Source organism: Myodes glareolus, chromosome 3 (genome assembly GCF_982192425.1).
Source record: "Myodes glareolus chromosome 3, mMyoGla1.1, whole genome shotgun sequence".
In the NCBI taxonomy this organism is placed as follows: Eukaryota; Metazoa; Chordata; class Mammalia; order Rodentia; family Cricetidae; genus Myodes; species Myodes glareolus.
In genome coordinates this window covers 118,749,458-118,769,705 of record NC_142028.1, presented here as the reverse complement: position 1 = coordinate 118,769,705, position 20,248 = coordinate 118,749,458, and the positions used below count along the sequence as shown (strand labels likewise).

Below are 20,248 nucleotides of genomic sequence, written 5' to 3'. Positions count from 1 at the left end.
TTTAATTTGTTCCAACTCATGTCTCCATGACAACGTTGGCTAACCCTGCAAATCATTTGAGTAATTGGATATCTTATCTTTCTATTGCTCTCAAATCGAATGATTCTGCTAGAATTGTAACAGCCAATCAAATTTACAGTCCTCCTGAGTAATAGACTTGGAAAAGGAGCCACATTCATCTCCCCTGTACAGCCATATTAGCCAGTATGGAACAAACAGCAGAGCCTGGCCTTCCAACTGTACTCCAGATTATGAACAGTGTCAATACTCATATTCTCACAATGCAAAGTCTGCTTAAAAAGCTCTTCCTTATCCTTGCTTTAATTTGAGAAACAACTGACACTTGCTCCATACAAACTAATAAGCAATGTCAATCTCAAGAGCAAAGGAAACTGGCAAGAGTAATCCCAGAAGCTGATAAGAAAAAATGACTTGTTTTAAATCACTTCTTAGATATTGAAGCTGTGCCATATATGGTCAAAACAATAGCTAAAATTATTATTTAAAATACTCTGCCAGTGAATTTATGTTCTTTTAAGGGAACTGAGTCAAGTTCCCTGTAAATCAGCCAAGAAATAGAAATGAATACAGATATATAAATGAACAACCAGCTGGAAAACTCTAGGGGTCATCACAGAAATCATCAGTCAAAATATCCTTCATTTACTTCAACAGTACCCCTACACCCAAGGTAATCAGCAAGAAACAGGTTTCTTACAAGATTCAAAAGTTGGCAGTTCCCATCTTGAATTTAGCAGTACGATTTTGGCTTTTGGTCAGCTAAAAAGTATGGATGTTGGATGCACTTCAGTGGGCCAATTCCAGTTTTCTCTACAGCTATTCAGACACTGGCTCCAAGGGAGCTCATGGCCCAGGAGCCTAAGAGAGAGTCAGCGTGCTTCCAAATGGAAAGGCTCTGGAACCCCAGCCAACTGGCAGGTCAAAGCAGCTGTCAACAACCAGTTTTCCTATATAGACAGACAGGACAACTGGGCTACTTCACAGCTCCTGAGAACAGGCTTAATTGAACTATGCCTTTCTTCATTCTAAGTACTTACCACAGGCATAAGAAATGTCTCCTGAGTCCTAAAGTCTCAACTTCCAGCATGTCAGCCAGAAGCAGAGGCCCATGTCTGTAGTTCCAGCTGCTTGGTAAACTGAGTCAGAAGGCTCATGGACTTTAGGAGTTCAAGATAGTCTGGGCAACAGCATAGCAAGACCCATCTCAAAATAAAGATAATAAATATCTACAACCAACCTCAAAGGTCATTCTTTATACTGACGTGAGGTTTTGCTGTTTTGCTTTTACTTCTCCAAATATTAATATTTAGGCAAGAGCTGTAAATGTGACAAGTCAACAAACATCCAAAGACCAAATAGATACAGAAATATACAAGTCCCCTACACAGCACTTTACAGATTATACCGCAAAAACATACCACATGCAGACAACACCCCCTACGCGCACACATACACACACACACACACACACACACACACCCTGTTTCAAGGCTTGAAACTTTCTCTAACCATACAACTTGACCCAGCAACCCTGCAAACAAACCCCTTGATCTTCAGGAAGGCAATTTCTTCAACTTCAGTTAGTTTGTTACATTAAAAAAGAAAAAAAATCTAAACCACACCTACAAATCTCTTCCATTTATATAGCTGAACTCACTTTTTGTAAAACTCATTTTTGTAAAAATGAACCAAGTCTTATTTAGTGTTTGTCCATCCTAATAAATGAAAAACACAAAACAAAACCCTCAGCCCACTATATTTTCCTTTTTAGTTATATTAAATACTTGATATACCACATTGCTGATAGGCATGTGTTTATTATTTTAATTATTTTATATTTCTTAAACAGTGGAGATTATCCAAAGGGCTGTATTTCTGGGTTTTTTTTCCCCTTTTGAACTGAAGACAAATGCTTATGACCTAGAGAGGATATCAATAAAGAATACTTTAAAATTACAAAGAGAAAAATAAAAAGTGACTGCAGACAGGGAAAAAAGTAAATGTTGAGAATGAAAAGCAAAAAACAAGACGTAAGTACAAGAGGAGTCAGACTTGCAAGGCCAAGAGCATGAATGGAGTTTAAAGGGGCTAACAGATTTGATAATGGTTTTCAACCTCTCCTCATAAGGGAGGGAGCTGCTTTGGTCACCCCTAATTTTATTTGTCTGTATTCTCACTTATTGAATATATCACTGAAGGTGACGCAATTCATATCCACACACAAAGAAGAGGAAACTGAGGGAGTTGACAGGAAGCTTTTGCAGAGCAATTCCCAAGAAGCTCCATGGCTAGAGGACTCTATAGTCACTGAAATGCCAATAAAGCCCACTCTACAATGAAACAAAAGAACCTTAGCAAACCAAAATACTAAAGGGGACGACTAATTCAACTGGGCATGATGGTTTATGCTGGTAAGCTGTCTGGGGAGACAAGGCAATCTCAAATTCATGGTAAGCCAAGCAACAATGGCAAAATTCATCTCAAAAAAATGATTTAAAAAAAAAACCCAGATTTAAGTCGCCAGGTGGTGGTATACATCTTTAATCCAGCACCCGGGAGGCAGAGGCAGGTGGGTCTCTGTGAGTTCGAGGCCAGCCTGATCTATAGGAGTTAGTTCCAAGACAGGCTCCAAAGCTACAGAAAAACCTGTCTTGAAAAACCAAAAACACAGAGGAAAAAAAAACAAAGCAAAACAAAAACCATAGATTTAAGAGAGAAGGGGAAATGATTGTGAATACCACATGCCTATAATCTCAATCCTTATAAGGTGGAAAAGGGCAATCAGGAGTCCAACTCCAGCCTTCACAGTGAATTGGAGGCTAATAGGGCTCCATGAGACCTCGTGCTAAACGAACAACAACAAAAAACTGAGTGGAGCAAGCTACATGTACGCAGGATGCCTTTCCTCCATCCCCAGGTCCATCCTTTTCCATTTTGAACTAAGAAGATCAGTATTAACATACCATTCCTTAAACCCAAAACAACCTTTTGATTTTCATTCATGAATCCATAGAAGTTTATGAAATGGCATAAATAAAGGCAGCTATATTTTGTTTCCAAAATCAATTTCCTCCCCAGACATCAAGTAGATGTTCCTGCACAGAGAAAGAACAGCCCTTCCCTTCTAATTCAAAAATCTATACTGCCATTGCCCTTGCAAACTGCTAAACAAGCAGTATTGGCAAGTCACTTGTGTGCTGTAATATATTTACTGCAAATCCCAGTGGTTTACCTCCCTGATGCAGTTTCTTCAGTGTCTGAGCATGTCAATACACCACTGGTCACCACATTTCTAAGTGGCTCTGACTCATTATTTGCTCAAAGCATCAAAAGGGTGATGGCAAGGAACAAAAACGTGGCTCTTAAGAAGCCAACCTGGGGCCTGACGACCTAAGCCTTAGGGAGACCTAGGTGCTTCTCATACAGGGAGCCTCAGGGTTTGCTCCCTGGCACCTCACATTCTTTTACCACCTAGAAATAAAATCCCCAAATAGGGCACTTTCTATATACACACAAATTTCAAAGTTAGCCTCCTTTTGCAAAAGCATTTTCTGTCCCTGCTTGTTAATAATAAAACAATTTCTCCCTAGCAAACACAGTGGGCAGATTTCCAAGTGCTTTAAGGTTACATTAAAGGGCCTAAAACGAGGTGGCTAGACACCTGGTATGAATTCGTCGGAGCTTTGGGTGTGTTGAAGAAAAACACCTTAACACTGTGTAAGTCAGCAATTTAAACATGCAAAAGCTCAAGGATAAGTTTATTTGAAAGAAGGAAGAATCCATTAAGATAGAACCCCTAAGAAACATATAAAGACTCCTCCCTCACATCAAATTAGAATAAAGTTGGTTGAAAAAGAAAAGTCCCTGTCCTCTACCAAGCCCACCCCCCACTCTCCAGATCCTTCTTTCTTTAAAGAGGTAATCCAAGCTCCAAGGAGATGAAGGCAGTGGGTCAGAGTTCAAAGACATCCTTGGCAAAATAGTAAAAGCCAGCATGGTTAGGTCAGCCACGCCTCACCACCCCAAACACACACGAAGACCAACAACCAACAGGCAAGCAGTATAAAATGTTTTAATTTACATACTTCAGACACCACATAGGTGAGTGAGTGTTAATGAGTTTTCACTGCGTTTTTTTTTTTTTTTTTCTCCTTTTTGTTCTTTTTGGTTGTAAGCCTAGCCTTTTTTAACGGCTGAGCCACCTTTCCGGTCCTCTCTCTCCTTTCCTGAATATTTAGTTTTTATATAACAAAATGAGTGGCGGACATAAAAATTTGGAAGGTTAAAAAAAAGCAAAACTGTGTCTATAATCATTATATAATTGCAGTAATACAACTTAATCACCAATTCTACTAGCAGCTTGACTGTCCATAATTGACAAGCAATGGTTTATTCAGTTCACTCTAAGAAACAGGCTTCAACAACAACATATTTTGTCCTTTTCTTTTAATCCAAATCTAAACAAATTAGTGTAATTAAACTCCCGATGAAGAATCCTCAGTGGAAAAGCAGACATGGTAGCCTAAGTACCTATGAATAATCCCAGCACTCAAGGGAAAGGGAATTACATGGTGACTTTGCCACCAGTCTTTGATACATAAGACCCTGTTTAAAGAAAAGGCAAGGTGGAGGAATGGAGAGATATTTGGCAGTTAAAAGTTCCTGCAAAGGTCCAAATTCAGCCCCATACCCACATAAGGTGGTACACCACCACTAAAAAAAGAAGCAGCAGCTTCCATGAACTAGTTCAGGCAGCTGTATGCTCCTGAAGCCTGGAAGCACTGGGATATTTAAAGTATAAACCACCTGTGAGAGAAGAAAAAGAGCCAGGCAATAACATGTCTTTAATCCCAGCACTCAAGAGGCAGAGGCAGGAAGATCTGAGTTTGAAGCCCACCTGATCTGCAGGGCGAGTTCCAGGCCAGACTGAGCTACATAATAAGACTGTCTCAAACAAGCTTAAAGAAATAAAAATAAAAACCCATCAAGTTAGAAAAGATTATCAGTGCTCAACTAAACAGATTTCATTTTAAATTTCAGCATAAGGACCATTATGACTACTCTTGATTCAGGATTTTAGTCCAGATTCCATGGACTTACTGATGGATCTCAGTTTTTGCATAGGGTTACGTTTTATATCTGGACACAATGGGCACAAGTGATTGGTTTTCTTTTGCTGGTTTTGGCCAAGGATTGCTCACCAAATTTCTGAGGATGGGGATCCAAAATGACTGCAACCAACAACATGGAAGAGTATCAAGTTTGTGATATATAACTCAACGCCTAAGAACGTATGTAAACAAGCTTCCAGCAGACTGTAAATGAGCCAGAGTAATAAACAAGGCATGAGACAAAACATTGATTTGAAATAAGTGGTGTTTTGACAGCCTACTGTGGGTTTATAAACTCTCCGGAGAGCCTTGACATAAAAAGACCCTGAAGGGAGGTGAAGGAGGCTGTGAAAAGTTCAAAAAAAAAGTCTAAAACTTTTAAAATAAAGAGACCTATTTGTCTGGATTAAAAGGACTGCAGGACAGAAAATAAAGGTAATACAGCAAAGAACAATAATAGGGAAAATACTCAGAAGTGGACATCGAAGGTGATATGTGAAAAGCAGAACAGGACCCCAACACCCAAGCTCCTGAAGCACTCATTATGTAAAAAGTGCTAAAGTTCTAAATGCGGTAACATGCTGAAAAGCAGTCCTGACAGAGCCAGTGTGCATTTTTACCGGGGGACAAACTGGGTAAGTCAGTGAAATATAGTGATACATTAGCATGTTTAGTTTGTGAGCAGGATGCACAAGGCACTGCTAAAACAAATTCAGTCAACACTGCAAGAACTGCAGAGGGTTACCTGTACAGCGCTACTGTGCCCGACATTAGCATGTGATAATCTCATCACCTCTAAAGGGTGATGAGCACCTAGCAGTATCTGTTGTTACACTGCTCCTTGGTGAAGCTGTTTCCACAGTTCTTCTATTTAGCAGATGAAGGAAGTTTCATTGATTGAAAATTTTAGAAATTTTCCTTTTTCTCCATTTTTTCCTTCTAACAAAAATGATAAAGAAGTAACATATAGTATTGACCTTAAAATTAAGAAAACCATTATTATACCTAATATGAAAGTTTTAAGGGGAAGGAAGTCAATGCTATTTTCGCATAGAAATTCTGTGGTTGCTTCAAAGCTGGTTAACAGTATGAAACAGCAATTCAAATTTTAAATTTTAAAAACAAATAATTATGCTAAATCACTGGTTACTTCATTACTGTATTAACATTTATAAAATATTGTAAGTGGATAATAAGCTGAGAAAATTTGAAAATATTTTTTACAGTTTTTTTATGATACCACATACAAAGCCCAGTAAAAAGCTTTGTAAACAATATGCGAATGAACATCCTATCAAACCAGAAAAAAAATCTTTCTCTACCTCCAGCCTCCCAACACATATACCCCAGCACTCTTTAAAATAGCAAGTTGGGTTGGGTATCTGTCATGTGAGGCCCTGAGTGCCATCCCAATGAAGCACTACAACACTTCAAAGCATGACTATACATGTTTTGTTTTGTTTTCTACGGAAAGTATTACATTACACACTACTGCCGAATTCTCTAACGCTGTTATGAGGGCTACTTTGATCGTATAAACATTCAACTTTGTCAAAAAGAGGAAAGTGGGCATTTAAAATTCGATTTAAAAAGCGCTCTAGCTGGAAACAAGGGCTTGAAATCTCAACACTGGGCAGACTGGAGCAGGAGATTCTAACTTTAAAGCCAGCCTCTCAAGCAAAATCAGTAAGCAGTAGAGGTGGAGAGACTGACTGAGTAAAGTCTCCTGAAATGCCTCTTCTGTTTCCCCCTATTTAATCCACGTTCAGAGACCATAAGGAGGAAAAGAACAAAGACCCAACTGTACAGAAATGTAAAATGGTCCACGAACCAGTTATTTACTGAAGAAAAGTTTTTCTGTTTGTGGTTCTTAACAAACATTATTTGGTAGAACATCTTAAGTGCTCGGGTGAAGAACTGCCCTCAATCTGTACAGAGTGCTGGATCTGTAAGCCTGTGCTGCTGGGGCTCCTGCACTGAGTAACAGACTTTAAATCAATCTCACCTTCAATTTACAAAGACATAACTGGAGGGCCTGAAAATTCTTTCATGAGATGCCCAGTCCCTAATTATGTGACCTCTAACTATCCAAACCATACTCATACTTCTCAGGAACTCTTCCAGGCTGTACAGTAATGTAGGAGAGGTGACTTTGGCCTGGGAGCAACCCAGGTTCAATTCTACTCACCTGTCTGAGGCCAGTCTGGACATACAGGACCCTGCCTAAAATTCAGCAGCGACACACACTGTCCTTGCAGAAAACCACTCTCAGATTCCGACACAGGCTGGATCATAACCACCTGTAACTCCAGCTCCAGAGAATCCAACTCCTCCTTCTGACCACTTTCTGCACTACTTACACACACACCTGCCCCCACTGTGGAGACCCCTCACATAAACACAACTGAATAGAAATCTTTTTTCTTAAGCCTATGAGAACTTTTTTCATTATGCTTTCTTAAATTCCTAGCCAGATTCCCCACTTTTCTTGCCACAGTACAGGCCAAGGACAGAAAGTAGACAAAGGGCTGGGGGGAGGGGGGGACTGTTAGATAGTAAGAAATCAGCCCTGTTTGATTTAAAAAAAAAAAAATCTGCAAGCTAATCTTGCACTTCAAACTCCAGGCTTTAAATGCAGCTTTATCTCATTGAACTTACACTTGTAAGGGACAAGCCCAAGCCCGGCTCATGAAATCATGAAAATGAAGTTAGGGGCCACTCCAATCTTGATGACAGCTACTCTCTTTGTACAAGCTGATTAAAACCAGGTAGAGCTTAAATCTAAGTGTTACCCTCTGGCTAGTCAGTCATTCTTAGTCTGTGATGGGGGGCGGGGGGAGGGAGCACTCTCAAGGCTGTAAGGTGTTAGCAACTCAGTAGCAGATCAGATGTCTGACATGTATGGGATTTTGTGTTCCTTCCTAAAAAGAATCTTGGGGCCAATGAGATGGTTTACCAGGTAAAGGTACCTGCCACACATGCTGACACACACACACACACACAAAATAAATGTGATGTTGAAAAATTCTCAAAGCAACAAACTACAGACAACCAACATACACTTTTCAAAAAAAAATAAAAAAATAAAAAATGAAAAAACAGAGCATGGCGACATACATCTACAATCCCAGCACTTGGGAAGCAAAAGCAGAAAGGTCAGGAATCACAGGCATCCCTCAGCAAGAGAATGAAAGCAGAAACAATGGTGAATTTTACAGGAAAAGCCATCACTCAGCAATAGAATGAAAGCAAAACAATGGTAAATTTTACAGAAAAATAGGAAATGCTTCACTGCTAAGGAATGAATCCCTACCAGTTCCACCTAAATAATTCACAGGCATGCACACAAAGAATACTCTCTTTTCTAGGAAAAATTAAAAGCACGAATCCCAACGGTAAACAATACTTTCACTCCAAAATTCATTCGATGGGAGATACTGGACTTGTGATGATATACCATATGATCGCACCCAAAATGAGACCTGAAAAAATAGTTGTCTTTCCTTCCAGTGTCAGGTTGAAGTCTCAGAGCTCATCTTGCCCACTCTAACAGAAAGCAGCTACAGGCTGTGTCTGCTTGACTGCCATTCTCCCTCAAGATTCCTGCCATGTTTCTTTTGTTCTTGAACACAATTTAGGATGAACACAGTATTGAACACAGTATTGCTCAATAGTATACAACTTTCTACCTTCCCATGACTTAGATCTCCACAGATCTCAAATCACAGAAAGCCAGTGCTGCTGACTTCCCTAGCTTACAGAATAATTCATCTAAGCACCTGTTTTTAATAGTAAGTTGTAAATTTAATCAACACAGAAACAGTGAACTGGAGAAGATTCACAGCAGAAGAGATGCAGGTCAGAACACAGGTCCAAAATTGATTCTGCAACTGGCTTCTTGTTTCCCAAAGCAACCTGGAGGGCACAGGCAGCAGCTCTGGTAACTCTGGAACAAGCAACTACAGCTAAAGCTCCATGATGCTGAGCCCTGATCTCCAAGTGCTGAACTTGTGTCAAGATAGAGCAAGCCACTTACCCAGCTCAACAGGAAGCAGACTGCCATTGAAAATGGTACAAAGGCGAGGAACACCACTTGCAGACACACACACCCTTTCTTTGAGAGGGGGTCTCATTATGCAACCCACATTGACCTCAGTCTCAAAACCCCCTGCCTTACTACCAGACTGGTATTACAGGTATTTGCCACCACATCAGGCTTGTAGCCTTGGCCCTATCACCACGCAGAAAACATAATACCAGCACATGTTGTTTCCCAAAATATTAAGGGACACACTGAACACAACAACAGCAAATTATAGCTCATACACTGGGGACCTGCTCCTGAATGAAGACTCACACCAGCTTGTTATTTTCAATGTAATTTTCAACACTTTGGTGTTCTCAGAGTTGCCTTGCTTTCTCACAAACAGGTCCCACCTCTCTGTGATCAGAAATAGAATTTACCACCTACACGGGAAAAGACAGACAGCAGCCTATTAAAAAGCACTAGGGAAAAAAACTGTCTCAGTAAGCTGCCTTTTCTGTAACCAGCCGAGAATGGAGGAGAGCAAATCATGGGAAGGTTTTATCAGGAAGTGTTGACACAACATAAACACGGACTGTGGGCACCATACCAAGTTAGGAAACCACAATTAGACCACTCTTGATTCGGACGTACTTCCACTTAAAACCTTCCAGACAGAGAAGTCGGCAGTGAGAGCCTGACAAAGCTGCTGAAAGCTGGGACGGGAAAGCTGGAGCCACACCAGAGACAAATCTTATCGGCATTAAAGTGCTCTCCGTGCAAAATTTCCCCATTGCTACCCTTTTTTCATGGCTACCCTTTTTTCAGTAACAAAGATGTTGTCAGAAATGACAATGTTTTGTGTCCCCTGATGCCTTGCTAGCATTTGGTTATAAGCCATAAAGCAGGAATAATTTCAGCCTGTCAGGAGTCTCGCTAATGCCCAGTTTCCCCCCAGAGAGAATTCCTGTCAAATCTAATGAGAGCTCCAAAGGCCCTCTCTACAATATAATGAGCACTTAGGCCATGCTGGTGATCAGGCGGCAAAAAGCATCAATTTGAGCCTGGCTACACCCTGGGGGCCAGACGTCACTAGTTTTAATAAGAATTATGATCACTAACAGCACCAAATGACTCCTCAAAACTTACTATTAACGTGTGACACTCAGAAGGATGTTTTTCAAATATAAGACCACTTTAAACTGAATTACAGCATGGCTTTGCACACCACTCTAGTGAAGGGTCTGTCAGCATTTACAATATAAACTAAATTTCAGGGGGCTTAACACTCTACTATGAAGAACATGATGTCTCTTAGCCTCCCACTTGTTTCAAATTACTGGCAAAATTACACACAGTGTATTATTAATGCATATTGTCATACAAAGAGACAGTATATGCCTAACACAGAACAGTACAGAACCCAAGAGAAAACTCTGTTCACACCAGGAGTGTCTGACCATCCTGGCCCCTTGGCTTCTTCTCTCATAAACAAAAAGTCACCAGAACCCAGAATTAACACACCTCTTTCTGTTTCTCCAATGAGACCAACACCAGCACAACACAAGACCTAGAGGTACTTGTTGTTCCCTTGTACAAGAGTCTGTGGGTATTAAATCCTTCCAGTTTATGTGTGAGAAAAAGCTCAGTGCCCAGAATACATAACAGAAAAGAAAAAATGCCGAACAGAGTAGCTTAGAAGAAGCTAATTAGAATTCCTACACCAAGTTTACTTACATACTTAAATGGCCATAAACCAAAGATATTCCAGCTCACTATCATTGACTTAAACCCTCAGCAAAGCAAGCTAGCCACAGAAACACACACACACACAAAAAAAGGCAGCACCACATAAAGAATTGCAAATGAGTAAAACAAACATTTTGTGAAAGGCTCATTACAATACTGAAAGGCTCTGACTTAGTGCTCTGAAAACATGTATCTGAGAACAGATCTAATGTACATAATTATGAAATCTTTGATGAATTAAAAATCAAAGAGTGCAGAGTTACAAAAGCAGAATTCAACTCTGAAATGGATTTGCTTAATGAAAATCTTTGAATATAAGGAAGATCTGAAGGCTGAACTAATCAATTTCTCCACCATGCCCTAGCCAGTCAGTCATGCTCTTTAATTTAATGAAACAAGGGTCTAAGATGAAATAGCACATATACATCAAGTAAGAATTGTATTGTTGTACTTTGAAACGTGTCCAACTGTGCAACTTCATCTGATGATAATTTTTTAAGAGGCAATCGATTTCTAAAAGACTTATTGTACCAGCATTTTGATAAAGTGAATGTCAGCATATCTCCAGAACACTTGCACCCTGCCATTAATGCTTTCTTTGGCAGACAATGACTACTCAATTGAGGGCCCTTTGGGCTGAGCAATCATTTAGCTTTTCTTCTCTTATGAGGTCCTTAGTGTCTTGTTCCAGCTCAATACTCTTTTTATACACCATTATAGTAGCCATAAGTGTGAATTTTATGGGAACTTGCAAACTCAAGTTATTGCTAAAGCTTTCCAGTCACTAATCTTTCATGCTTTTAAAACCACTACGACTGAAGTACCTTCCAACACGTTCGTCAGCTGGAAAAGGACATTTTTTTTCGCCTTCAAATCTGCATCAACTGAGAAAATTTTCAAAAACATGTTTGCTAATAAGCCACTAATCCTTGAGTGTCACTTTATGGAACACCAAAATGTAAGAGCACTCTACAGACATATGCTTTATTAAATCTGATTACAGAAACACCCAAGTACCCCTCACTTTCCACATTTTATACCCAAACATATAAAAACATTAACTGTCCTAAACTCCAGCAACCACAATATATCTGAGATCTTTAAAGGATAAATCTATCCGTGTGGAAAAGAAAACTGAGCTCTGTTCCTGTCTGCATGTAAACATTTCCAGAGCACCTCAGCTAGTCTTGGAACCACCATGAAAAAGCAATCCTTGCTGCATAGTATTAACACCAACCCCAAGAAGGGTAGAAAATAGCCCAGAAACGCCCACCCCTAACATACAGTGACTGAGGACAAAACCAGCAAGGCAAAATCCTATAAACTGCTTTCTCAGCTTAACATTTAACTAAAGCTTACCTGTTTGTGCATTTCAATGTTTAATCCATAGGACATTTCATAATACTGTAAAGAGAAGAACCAAGCATGTAGTTAACTCACATTTTTGTAGACAGAACACACACAATTATGTGAAAAGAAAAAGATCCTATCTTGGATACCTACCATCACGTAGTGCCTCTGCATTTCTGTCTTTTCACTTGCCAATTTCTCACACTCCAATTTAAGACTACGAAAACAAAACAGGCAGCTTAGGGTAAACATTATGTCACTTGTTTAACATCTGCCTCACATATTTGCACTTCAAGCAAAAACAATTTGGAAAAGTAATAAGCTAGGAAAACATCCTAAAAGCTGTCTTTGTAGTCAATGCTGGAAAAGAAGGTGAACAACAGGGAACATCCACCAACTACTGTTCTTTTTGTTCATGGGGGCATGAATCATGTTGAGAGAGCAAGATGGAGAAACCCATCCAAACAGACTGCTCCTCATGTGTCCCCATCCTACTTGAACACACCAAAGACTGTCCTTTGTACAACCATTCTCCAGCCCAGGCAGTCTTCAGGTATGAAAACCTTTGCTGGTAAAGTCACTCCTATAATAACTAGTGCCTTTCAAAACCTTTGTGTGTGAAGCCCTGCCAAAACATGGCAGACTGCTACAGCAACGAAGTGGGTTGAAGTTCTGCCCCTGTTCAGTAAACAGTGTGTGCAAGTATGCCTCAAGTTCTGGAGATATCATCTGAAAGTGGATAAAAGATCAAAAATCAAAAAGCCACTGATAAAATAATAAATAAAGCCTCACACCCATGCCACCAAACCTTAAGTTTGTCCTATTTCTTAAGCATGACAAAAGTAAAAATCCCCTTCAAAGTCACTGCTTAGTTCCAATGAGTCAAAATCCCACAGAAGCAAAATAAGTAACCTTTCTGAATATTCACTATGGATGGGGGCTTTAATAAGAGTTTTCACTAGCAAATCCGTTAAAGAAGGTATTATTACATAAAGAACCCAGAGCAGAGATCAATGTGAATTTGAGTCTATACCCCTGGCCTATCCAAACACCCCAGAGTGTGGGCCACGCACGTTATCTACATTCTACCGCCTAATCACCCACGATGGGCAGCTAAATGCATCTAGTCTTCCCTAATGGACTTTGTCTCAGACAACCCAATTTTCTAGTATGGCAAACAGCAATTTCAACATGACTTTGCTTTCCTGAACGCACACTCCAGGGCTGAGCCATTGATTGAACCCATGTTTTAGTTCAGCCTGTTGCAAAATAAATAAACGAAGTGCAAATATTGACGGTTCTCATGCAACTCCAAAATACACGAAAAGGGACTCCCTGGAACAGCCACAAATGCGCAAAGGCGAAACAATGGGAGGAGGAGGAGACAACAGAAGGGGCGGCCCAGGAAGAGCTAAGAAAGGGGGGTAACATGAATGACAGGGCTTAACTGTGACTCCACACGCCACCGCCTGGACACAAGCACTAAGCACACAGCCCTAGCAGCCTGGTCGGGTGAGAAAGGACCCCCCTCCCCCACAGGTGACCACCACCCCAAGTAGATCGACACGCACCTGTGATACTGCGCCTGCAGGAACTGAAATTCCTCTTTAATCCGGTCCAGGGACTCCGGGATGGTGAACTTAAAGGGCTGGCCTGCAGCCTGGTGCGGCGTCTGCAGGTGACCAGCAAGGGGGACCAAGGAAGGAGATACGAAGGTGAGGACGTAAAGCAGAAAAGTCAAGAGGAGAGACAAGCGGATGGGACATAAACAAAAAAATAAAGTTAGAAGTGGTGAAAAACGAAGCCCCAAACTCGAGCCCTGGGCTCACTTTAGAGAAGGAGAAAGCGGATCTTCCCGGGGCCCTAATTTCTCAAGAGGCTCAGAAGCAAGTCTACCTCCAACGTGGACCGTGCGTGCCCAACGCCCCTGGGGTCACCCGGCCCGAGCTTCGCAGTTCCAGGCCGCCCCTCCCCAAACTGTGCGGTAAAGACCCCAGGGACCGGAGAAGAAATGCCAACTCCCTCTCAGCCCCGAGTCCTGGAAGTGACCCGGGCCGCACTGACTACAAGTAAACAGGCGAGAGGAGGGGGCCACGCCGAGATCACTCCGGTCTCGGGACCGGCGCGAGGGGACTGCGAGACCCCCGTCCGCGCGTCTAGACATCCAGCAGGAGGGGCGGGGCAGAGGGAAGTGGGCTTCGTGGGCTCCCCAGCGGGATGGGGTCCCAGCCGCGCCGGCGACTCACTGGGTGCCGGCTCTGCGGGAACATCGCTCTGGCGGCAGCAGAGGCTCTGTTCCCGGACAGCTCTATCCTCCGCGCCACTTCCAACTTGAATCCCGCCGGGGAACGCGAAGCAGAGCGGCAGGCCGGCGCGCGAGGCGCTCGGGATACAAGGCCAGGGCGCGACGGCTGCAGCCCCCGCCCTCAGGACCACATCACGGGCGGCTCAGTACCGCGATGGCTAGTCTGCGCAGCGGGGGCGCCGGGTCCCACGGCGGTCCTCCACCCGGTGCCCCCGGCCGCGCTCCCTTCGGCGGCTCACGAACGCAGGCGGGTTGAGAGTCTCCTCCCTGCGGCGGCGGCCGCGCAGGTGGCGCCTTGGCTACAACCCACGTAGACAGCCAGCGGCAAGCGCCGCGTCTCAGGTCGGGAGGTCACCCGCTCCCACGACGGTGAGCTCCGGCTCACCGGAGGCTCGGCGACCGGCGTTGCAGAGTCTCCGGAGCGACGCGGAGACGAAGTGCAGGCTGCGCAGGGTCGCGGCAGTACGCGCCCTCCCTCCGGTTCCCCACTAGTGTTCGCGGTGCAGCCCCTCGGCCGCCCGCCGCTCCTCCAGCCCGGGCATCAGGCTAGCGGGCGCGCTCCGGGCTCCAGCGCTCCCTGCGCCTGCCTTCCCCTCCCCGATCTCGGCGAAGGGTGGACGAGCTCCAGCCGCAGCAAAGTTCTCTCACAACCCCGAGGCAAACGTTCACGCGACGGCGAGCGTACTGCCGCTCGGCCTCCCTCTGTTGCGGGCCACGTCGAAGGCGAGTCCCGGCTCCTGCCCCGGGACGCGCGGGGTCCCCGCCGCTGCTCCTGCCGCCGCCCGCGCCTCTCGCGCCGCTTACATTAACACGCGGTTTCACACTCGCTAGCAAACCAGCGCCCCGCCCGAGTCGAGCGGCGGGGGCTGCAAGCGCCAGGGCCGCCGCGGACGTGGGCGGAGCCTCGGCCTCTCAGCCAACCGCGTGCGCCGTACCAACGTGGGACGCTGACGCGAGCCGGCCACAGCCAGTGCTGGGCTTAGCCCCGCCCACCTCGCGCGGCCTCTGTGAGCCCGTTTCTCCGCCCACCCGCCTGCGCCCCACCTCCGCCAGCGCGTCCCGTGCGCTCTGAGGGCCGCGGTGCCCGAGGAGCTGCGGGGCGCACACGCCAGCCAATGGGGAGCGGTCAGACGCTGAGATTGGCAAACCGCCGCCGAAGGTCGGTAGGAAGGAGAGCGGCGAGCCGGGCTGTCAATCAAAGTAACGTGGGCAAGTTGGGGAGCGCGCGGGTGCGCGCGAGCTCGAGCCGTCTGTGCGCGGGAGGCGAGAAAGGCAGGGGGCTGAAGTTTGCCGAAGCCTGCAGCTCGCTTCTCTTCCGTGAAGGGAACCTCTGTGAAAGTACCCGAGACTAACCGTGAAGTTTCTTATTGGGGGAGGGTATGCATCTCGGTAACAAGAACAGAATGCATTTTCCTGTATTGGTTCCCTTGGTTCGGTGTTACTCCGAAGGTGAGGGTCCATTCACAACTTTGGCGGGAGCTTATTTTTCCGCGAGCTGCCTTTCCACGGACGCACGAGAAGTGAACTCTGCTTTTGATGGGAAGTGCGTGAGCTTCGCAGCTGCTGGCATGCGCACAGCGTCGCGGGATAGTGGACCGTTGGCTGCTCAGACTTGGAAAGATTTCGCACCACTTCGTGAAAGGTCGACCTGGCTTCATTTGGCGGGGAAGATCCCTAAGGTGCCAACAGTATTAGACATTCGTGTCCCACGCGCAGAGGAGATGCTTTTGCGCCCCGAGAGAGATCCGGGTTCTGGTCTTCAAATGAATTCACAGTTTGGATAGGAGGGAAGTGGCCGAGAGTTTTAGGAGACTGCCGGGAGAGCACTAGTCAGTTTCAGATTTCTGGGAAATGAAAGACAATGGAATAAACCAGCGTTGAGATCTGAAACCTGCCCTTCCCCCTCCCCCCTGTTGCTTTGGTTATACTCCTGGCAGAGGCGTGTGAACCACTGAGAGTTGGTAAATGAAGCAGCTTGAGGGTCTTGTTTAATGAGGATTGACATAAGAGGAATTTCCAAGTTTTAAATAAAGGAGACATGCTATGGAACTAATGCTGAGAGCCTCCGGTTTTTGTCTGGTTCTGTAGCAGAAAACCTGCAGTATCGCCACACGTGTGCTTTTTTTTTTAAAGAGCAGTTCTTGGAGCTGTTATTTTTTTGTTTTGTTTTGTTTTTAATGTAAGCCACGAGTGAGTGATGCTGTTTTAGCCTCCTGGTGGTTACTTCTCTGGTAAGAAAGGCACCACTTGAGCAAACATTTATCTTTTGTTGAAACCTAGTTAACAAATGTGGGGCATTAATACCTCCATCCCCATTATTTTACTTTATAGAGACTTAGCGGAAGGAGCATACTGAAATAGATGTGAATTTGCCTTTAGCAGATTCTTTTCTTTGAAATATAAAAATTGGTCATACATTACAGTATTTGAAATGTTCTTTTTAAACACATATGCTACTGATATGTCTGTAAGTGTGTCAGTTTTACTATCAATTATAAGTGAACAGCAAAAGAACACTATCAGCCAATCTGCAGACCACAGTTGACTGTTAAACTGATTCGGTGTCATTTGAGGTTTTTTTTTTTCTAGAAGAATTGTGAACAGGTTTATGTTACTCGTTTTCATGGCATGCAGAATGGAAAGAAGGAAAGACAGGCCTCTCTTTCCTTGGTTAGATTTGGTGACACATGGGTTGACCAAACGGGATTTTGAACTCCTGTGATTCCAGGTAACTAACATGTTCCTTGAAATCATCCTTCAGTGATTTATCACCTTCTCCAGTCAGTAACCTATCCATTTGGTCAGCTCACAAGCTGGGTAAAAGTGCTTGGGAGGCCACAGCTTGTGCCTGCTGTGAAATTTTCTCTATCGGGTCCCATCCTCAAGGTTTACCTATCAGGTGTCCCTCCACTTACTGGAGCACACTGAAAACTAAGTTTTAAAGTATTAGATTTAGGGTCAGAAGCAAAAGTGTTGCTACAAGCCCCACTTTCCAAATCAGTTCTGACTGCCTAGCTTCCCTCTCCACTAACTGTTCGCAGAAAGTGTGTCCACTCTCTGGAGTTTCCAGTTTGTGAGTAAAAACTAGAATTTCTCTCTTAACTAGTGCTTCTTAGTACAAGCCTTTGAACCCAGCCCAGCCCTTCTGATTGCTTGAAAATGCAGTATAGCGTTGTGGGTACATAATGTTTTTAAAATTGGGAACTCTTTGAGTATGCATATAAAGATGATGGAGTTTTGAAGGTGTCCTTCCATTCAGATCAACTTTCTTGAGACGGGAAGAGGTCTGTGTCCTTTTTCATTTTCAAGGTCATATTTACTCTGTGATTCGTGTGTGTGATAATTATACTACACAACTCTCATCAAACTGCATTACAGTTGATAGTGTTTAAGACAATCAAGTTGCTTTAATCGTATGTTTGAAATGAATAATATATGTGCAATTACCTGTAGCTTATTTAAAAGAATTTGGTCTTGCTCATTAAATCTATAATTTTGATATTTCACATTTTGAGTATGTGTGTGTTTTTGAGACAAGGTCTCCTTCTGTAGCCCAGCTAACTTAGAGCGCAACCATGTAGACCACACTTGAATGTGTAGCCCTCCTCTTCCCGCTGCCTCCCAAATGCTGGAATTGGCTGCAGACATGTATCTCCATGCCTGCTTTCGTCTTTTAATCTGAAATCTGCTGACAATGTTAAATATACCAGCTTCATAGGAAATAGTGTTTGAAAAAAATAATACCCATTTTACCTCTGTGGAGGAGGAGCTTGTTAGTGTAACTTTATCTTGATGCATATATAGGTGTTCAAGAAATGCATTCATTACTTGCTATTTACAGTTTCTCAGCTCAGCATAAATAATGATTTGAAACAAATGACTGTGGCTATTGTCTTCTTTTGTTTTGGAGGCAGAGTTTCAAGTGGTCCTAGCTGGCCTCAAACTTGCCTTGTAGGTGAGGATGACCTTGAACCTCTGATTCTCTGGGTTCTAGGATTATGAGTGTACCACCACCACACAGGGTTTGTACAGGCAAGGAAAGTACTCTACCAACTAAGCGATATTGCTAGCCTTTTGTTTTGTTTTGTTTTCAGCTATTTATTTATTTGGTTGGTTTTTGTGGATGTTATTGCTAATTTTAGAGGGGGTTGGGGGTGGGGGTGACTTGCTTATAAACCTCCCTAACCTGGAGCTGATTTTGTAAATGCAACTGGCCTTAAATTTGTAACAGTCCTCCTGCCTCTGCCTCCAAAATAATGGGATTATAGGCATGAGTCAACATGCTTGGGCTGGGTTGGGTTGAGTTGGTTTTGTTTGGTGAAGTGAGTGTTTTGTTAAACCTAGGAATGGAGTCCAGAAGAAATTTTCTCAGCAATGCTTGTAACATTTCATTCCGACCCCATTCCTACAGAGTGGAGGTGGAAGAGAGAAGGCAGAGAAGGAAAAGAAATCAGTAGCAGATCCATGCAGCAGTAAAACCGCAAATAAAATCCCATCCAAAGGATCTCTTGTGGTTTCACACAATATGGTAAAATTAGAGATTGCAGGAAACCAACCCAATTAAACTGGGAGCATTTGAAGAGAAACCAGCAGACGTTATGAAAATTACACACTGACTGACCAGTATGGTTTTTATCAACAATTTCTTTGTTAAGAAGAAGATCAAAGGGACCTGCATATGTTTTCATTTTGTTCTAACTAGAAAATTACATCCAGATGTTTAATAGTCATTTGGTTGGTTTTCAGCATTGATTAGATACGTTGGTTCTGTTTGCTTACAAGTGTGGCCGGATCATTAGCTAATGCAAAGAAATGTTTGCTGTGAGTTGCTAATTAGGGCTTTTGGAAACTCTCCATGCTCAAGAACAATTTGTACAGTGGCCAGAAGAACTTGAGGGACTTGGGGAAGTTGTTTTTTCTCCTCTGGCATGGTGGGCAAAGGCAGACAGCCCCATTCCCTAATCTCCCTGCCTAGGGGGATTGTGATGGATCCCCTAGGACAGGAGAACAAATAAATTAGGAAGAGACCACACAGGCACTCCTAAATACACAGATGAATGTGCTGTTTCTGGAACCACCACTAAGTTGTAAGGAGGAGAGGAATAGCAACAACATCTGAAACACTAAACATTAACATGTGGAAGATGCTTGGTGCTAATGTTATCAAATACACAGCATTTCTAAGTATGCTTTAGAGACAGATGGGAAAGCCCTTTATGATAAATGAGTGTACTTGAATTCATTACTGTAGTACTTATAATTAAAAAGGTCTCTTTTGCAATTTCAATACTTTCACAGGATAAGACACCAAAGTTGAGAAAACAGGAGCTAGTGAAAGGAGTGGAGAGGAATTCTGGAAAGTGGGACGAGCCTGGGAGGCATTGCAGTGTTTAATTTTGCAGTCCCGCCATTTGTTTAGCTCATTAAAGCCCCCAAACTTGTAAGAGATTAACTATTCACTCAGTTTTCAAGTAAACTGAGAACGAGAGGTGCTATGCTCTGAAGCTGGAAACCAGTCAATCAGGCGTTAAAGAGGCTTGTGTCCAGGGCCTTAGAACACTACAGTCAACCATGGACAAACTTGTTTATTTAAGTCTGTGTTTCAAGAGAAGTATCAACCCAAAGAGCATGTGTTTTTAAGTAGACATACTTGCTCAGATATAAATGTCATTGTACTGTGCATTCTTT

The 20,248-nt window shown here is 43.3% G+C and overlaps 1 protein-coding gene across 15 annotated transcripts in view; it reads right to left on the bottom strand.

The window, feature by feature from the left end:
• LOC125412284 (transducin-like enhancer protein 1) overlaps positions 1-15,401 on the bottom strand; it is a 93,991-nt gene extending 78,590 nt beyond the window's left edge. For 5 of the 15 annotated variants that reach the window (XM_048452954.3, XM_048452952.3, XM_048452963.3 and 2 more), the window contains exons 1-4: positions 14,502-15,400; positions 13,827-13,927; positions 12,409-12,472; positions 12,265-12,309 (exon numbers count right to left, since the gene is read on the bottom strand). In XM_048452954.3, the coding sequence (XP_048308911.1) occupies positions 12,265-12,309; positions 12,409-12,472; positions 13,827-13,927; positions 14,502-14,525 (234 nt within the window). In that variant the 5' untranslated portion in view covers positions 14,526-15,400. Of the gene's footprint in view, positions 1-12,264; positions 12,329-12,408; positions 12,473-13,826; positions 13,928-14,501 lie in introns of those variants that run through there. The other 10 variants (XM_048452953.3, XM_048452951.3, XM_048452956.3 and 7 more) reach the window with 4 other exon arrangements.
• Between the last annotated feature and the right edge of the window lie 4,847 nt (positions 15,402-20,248).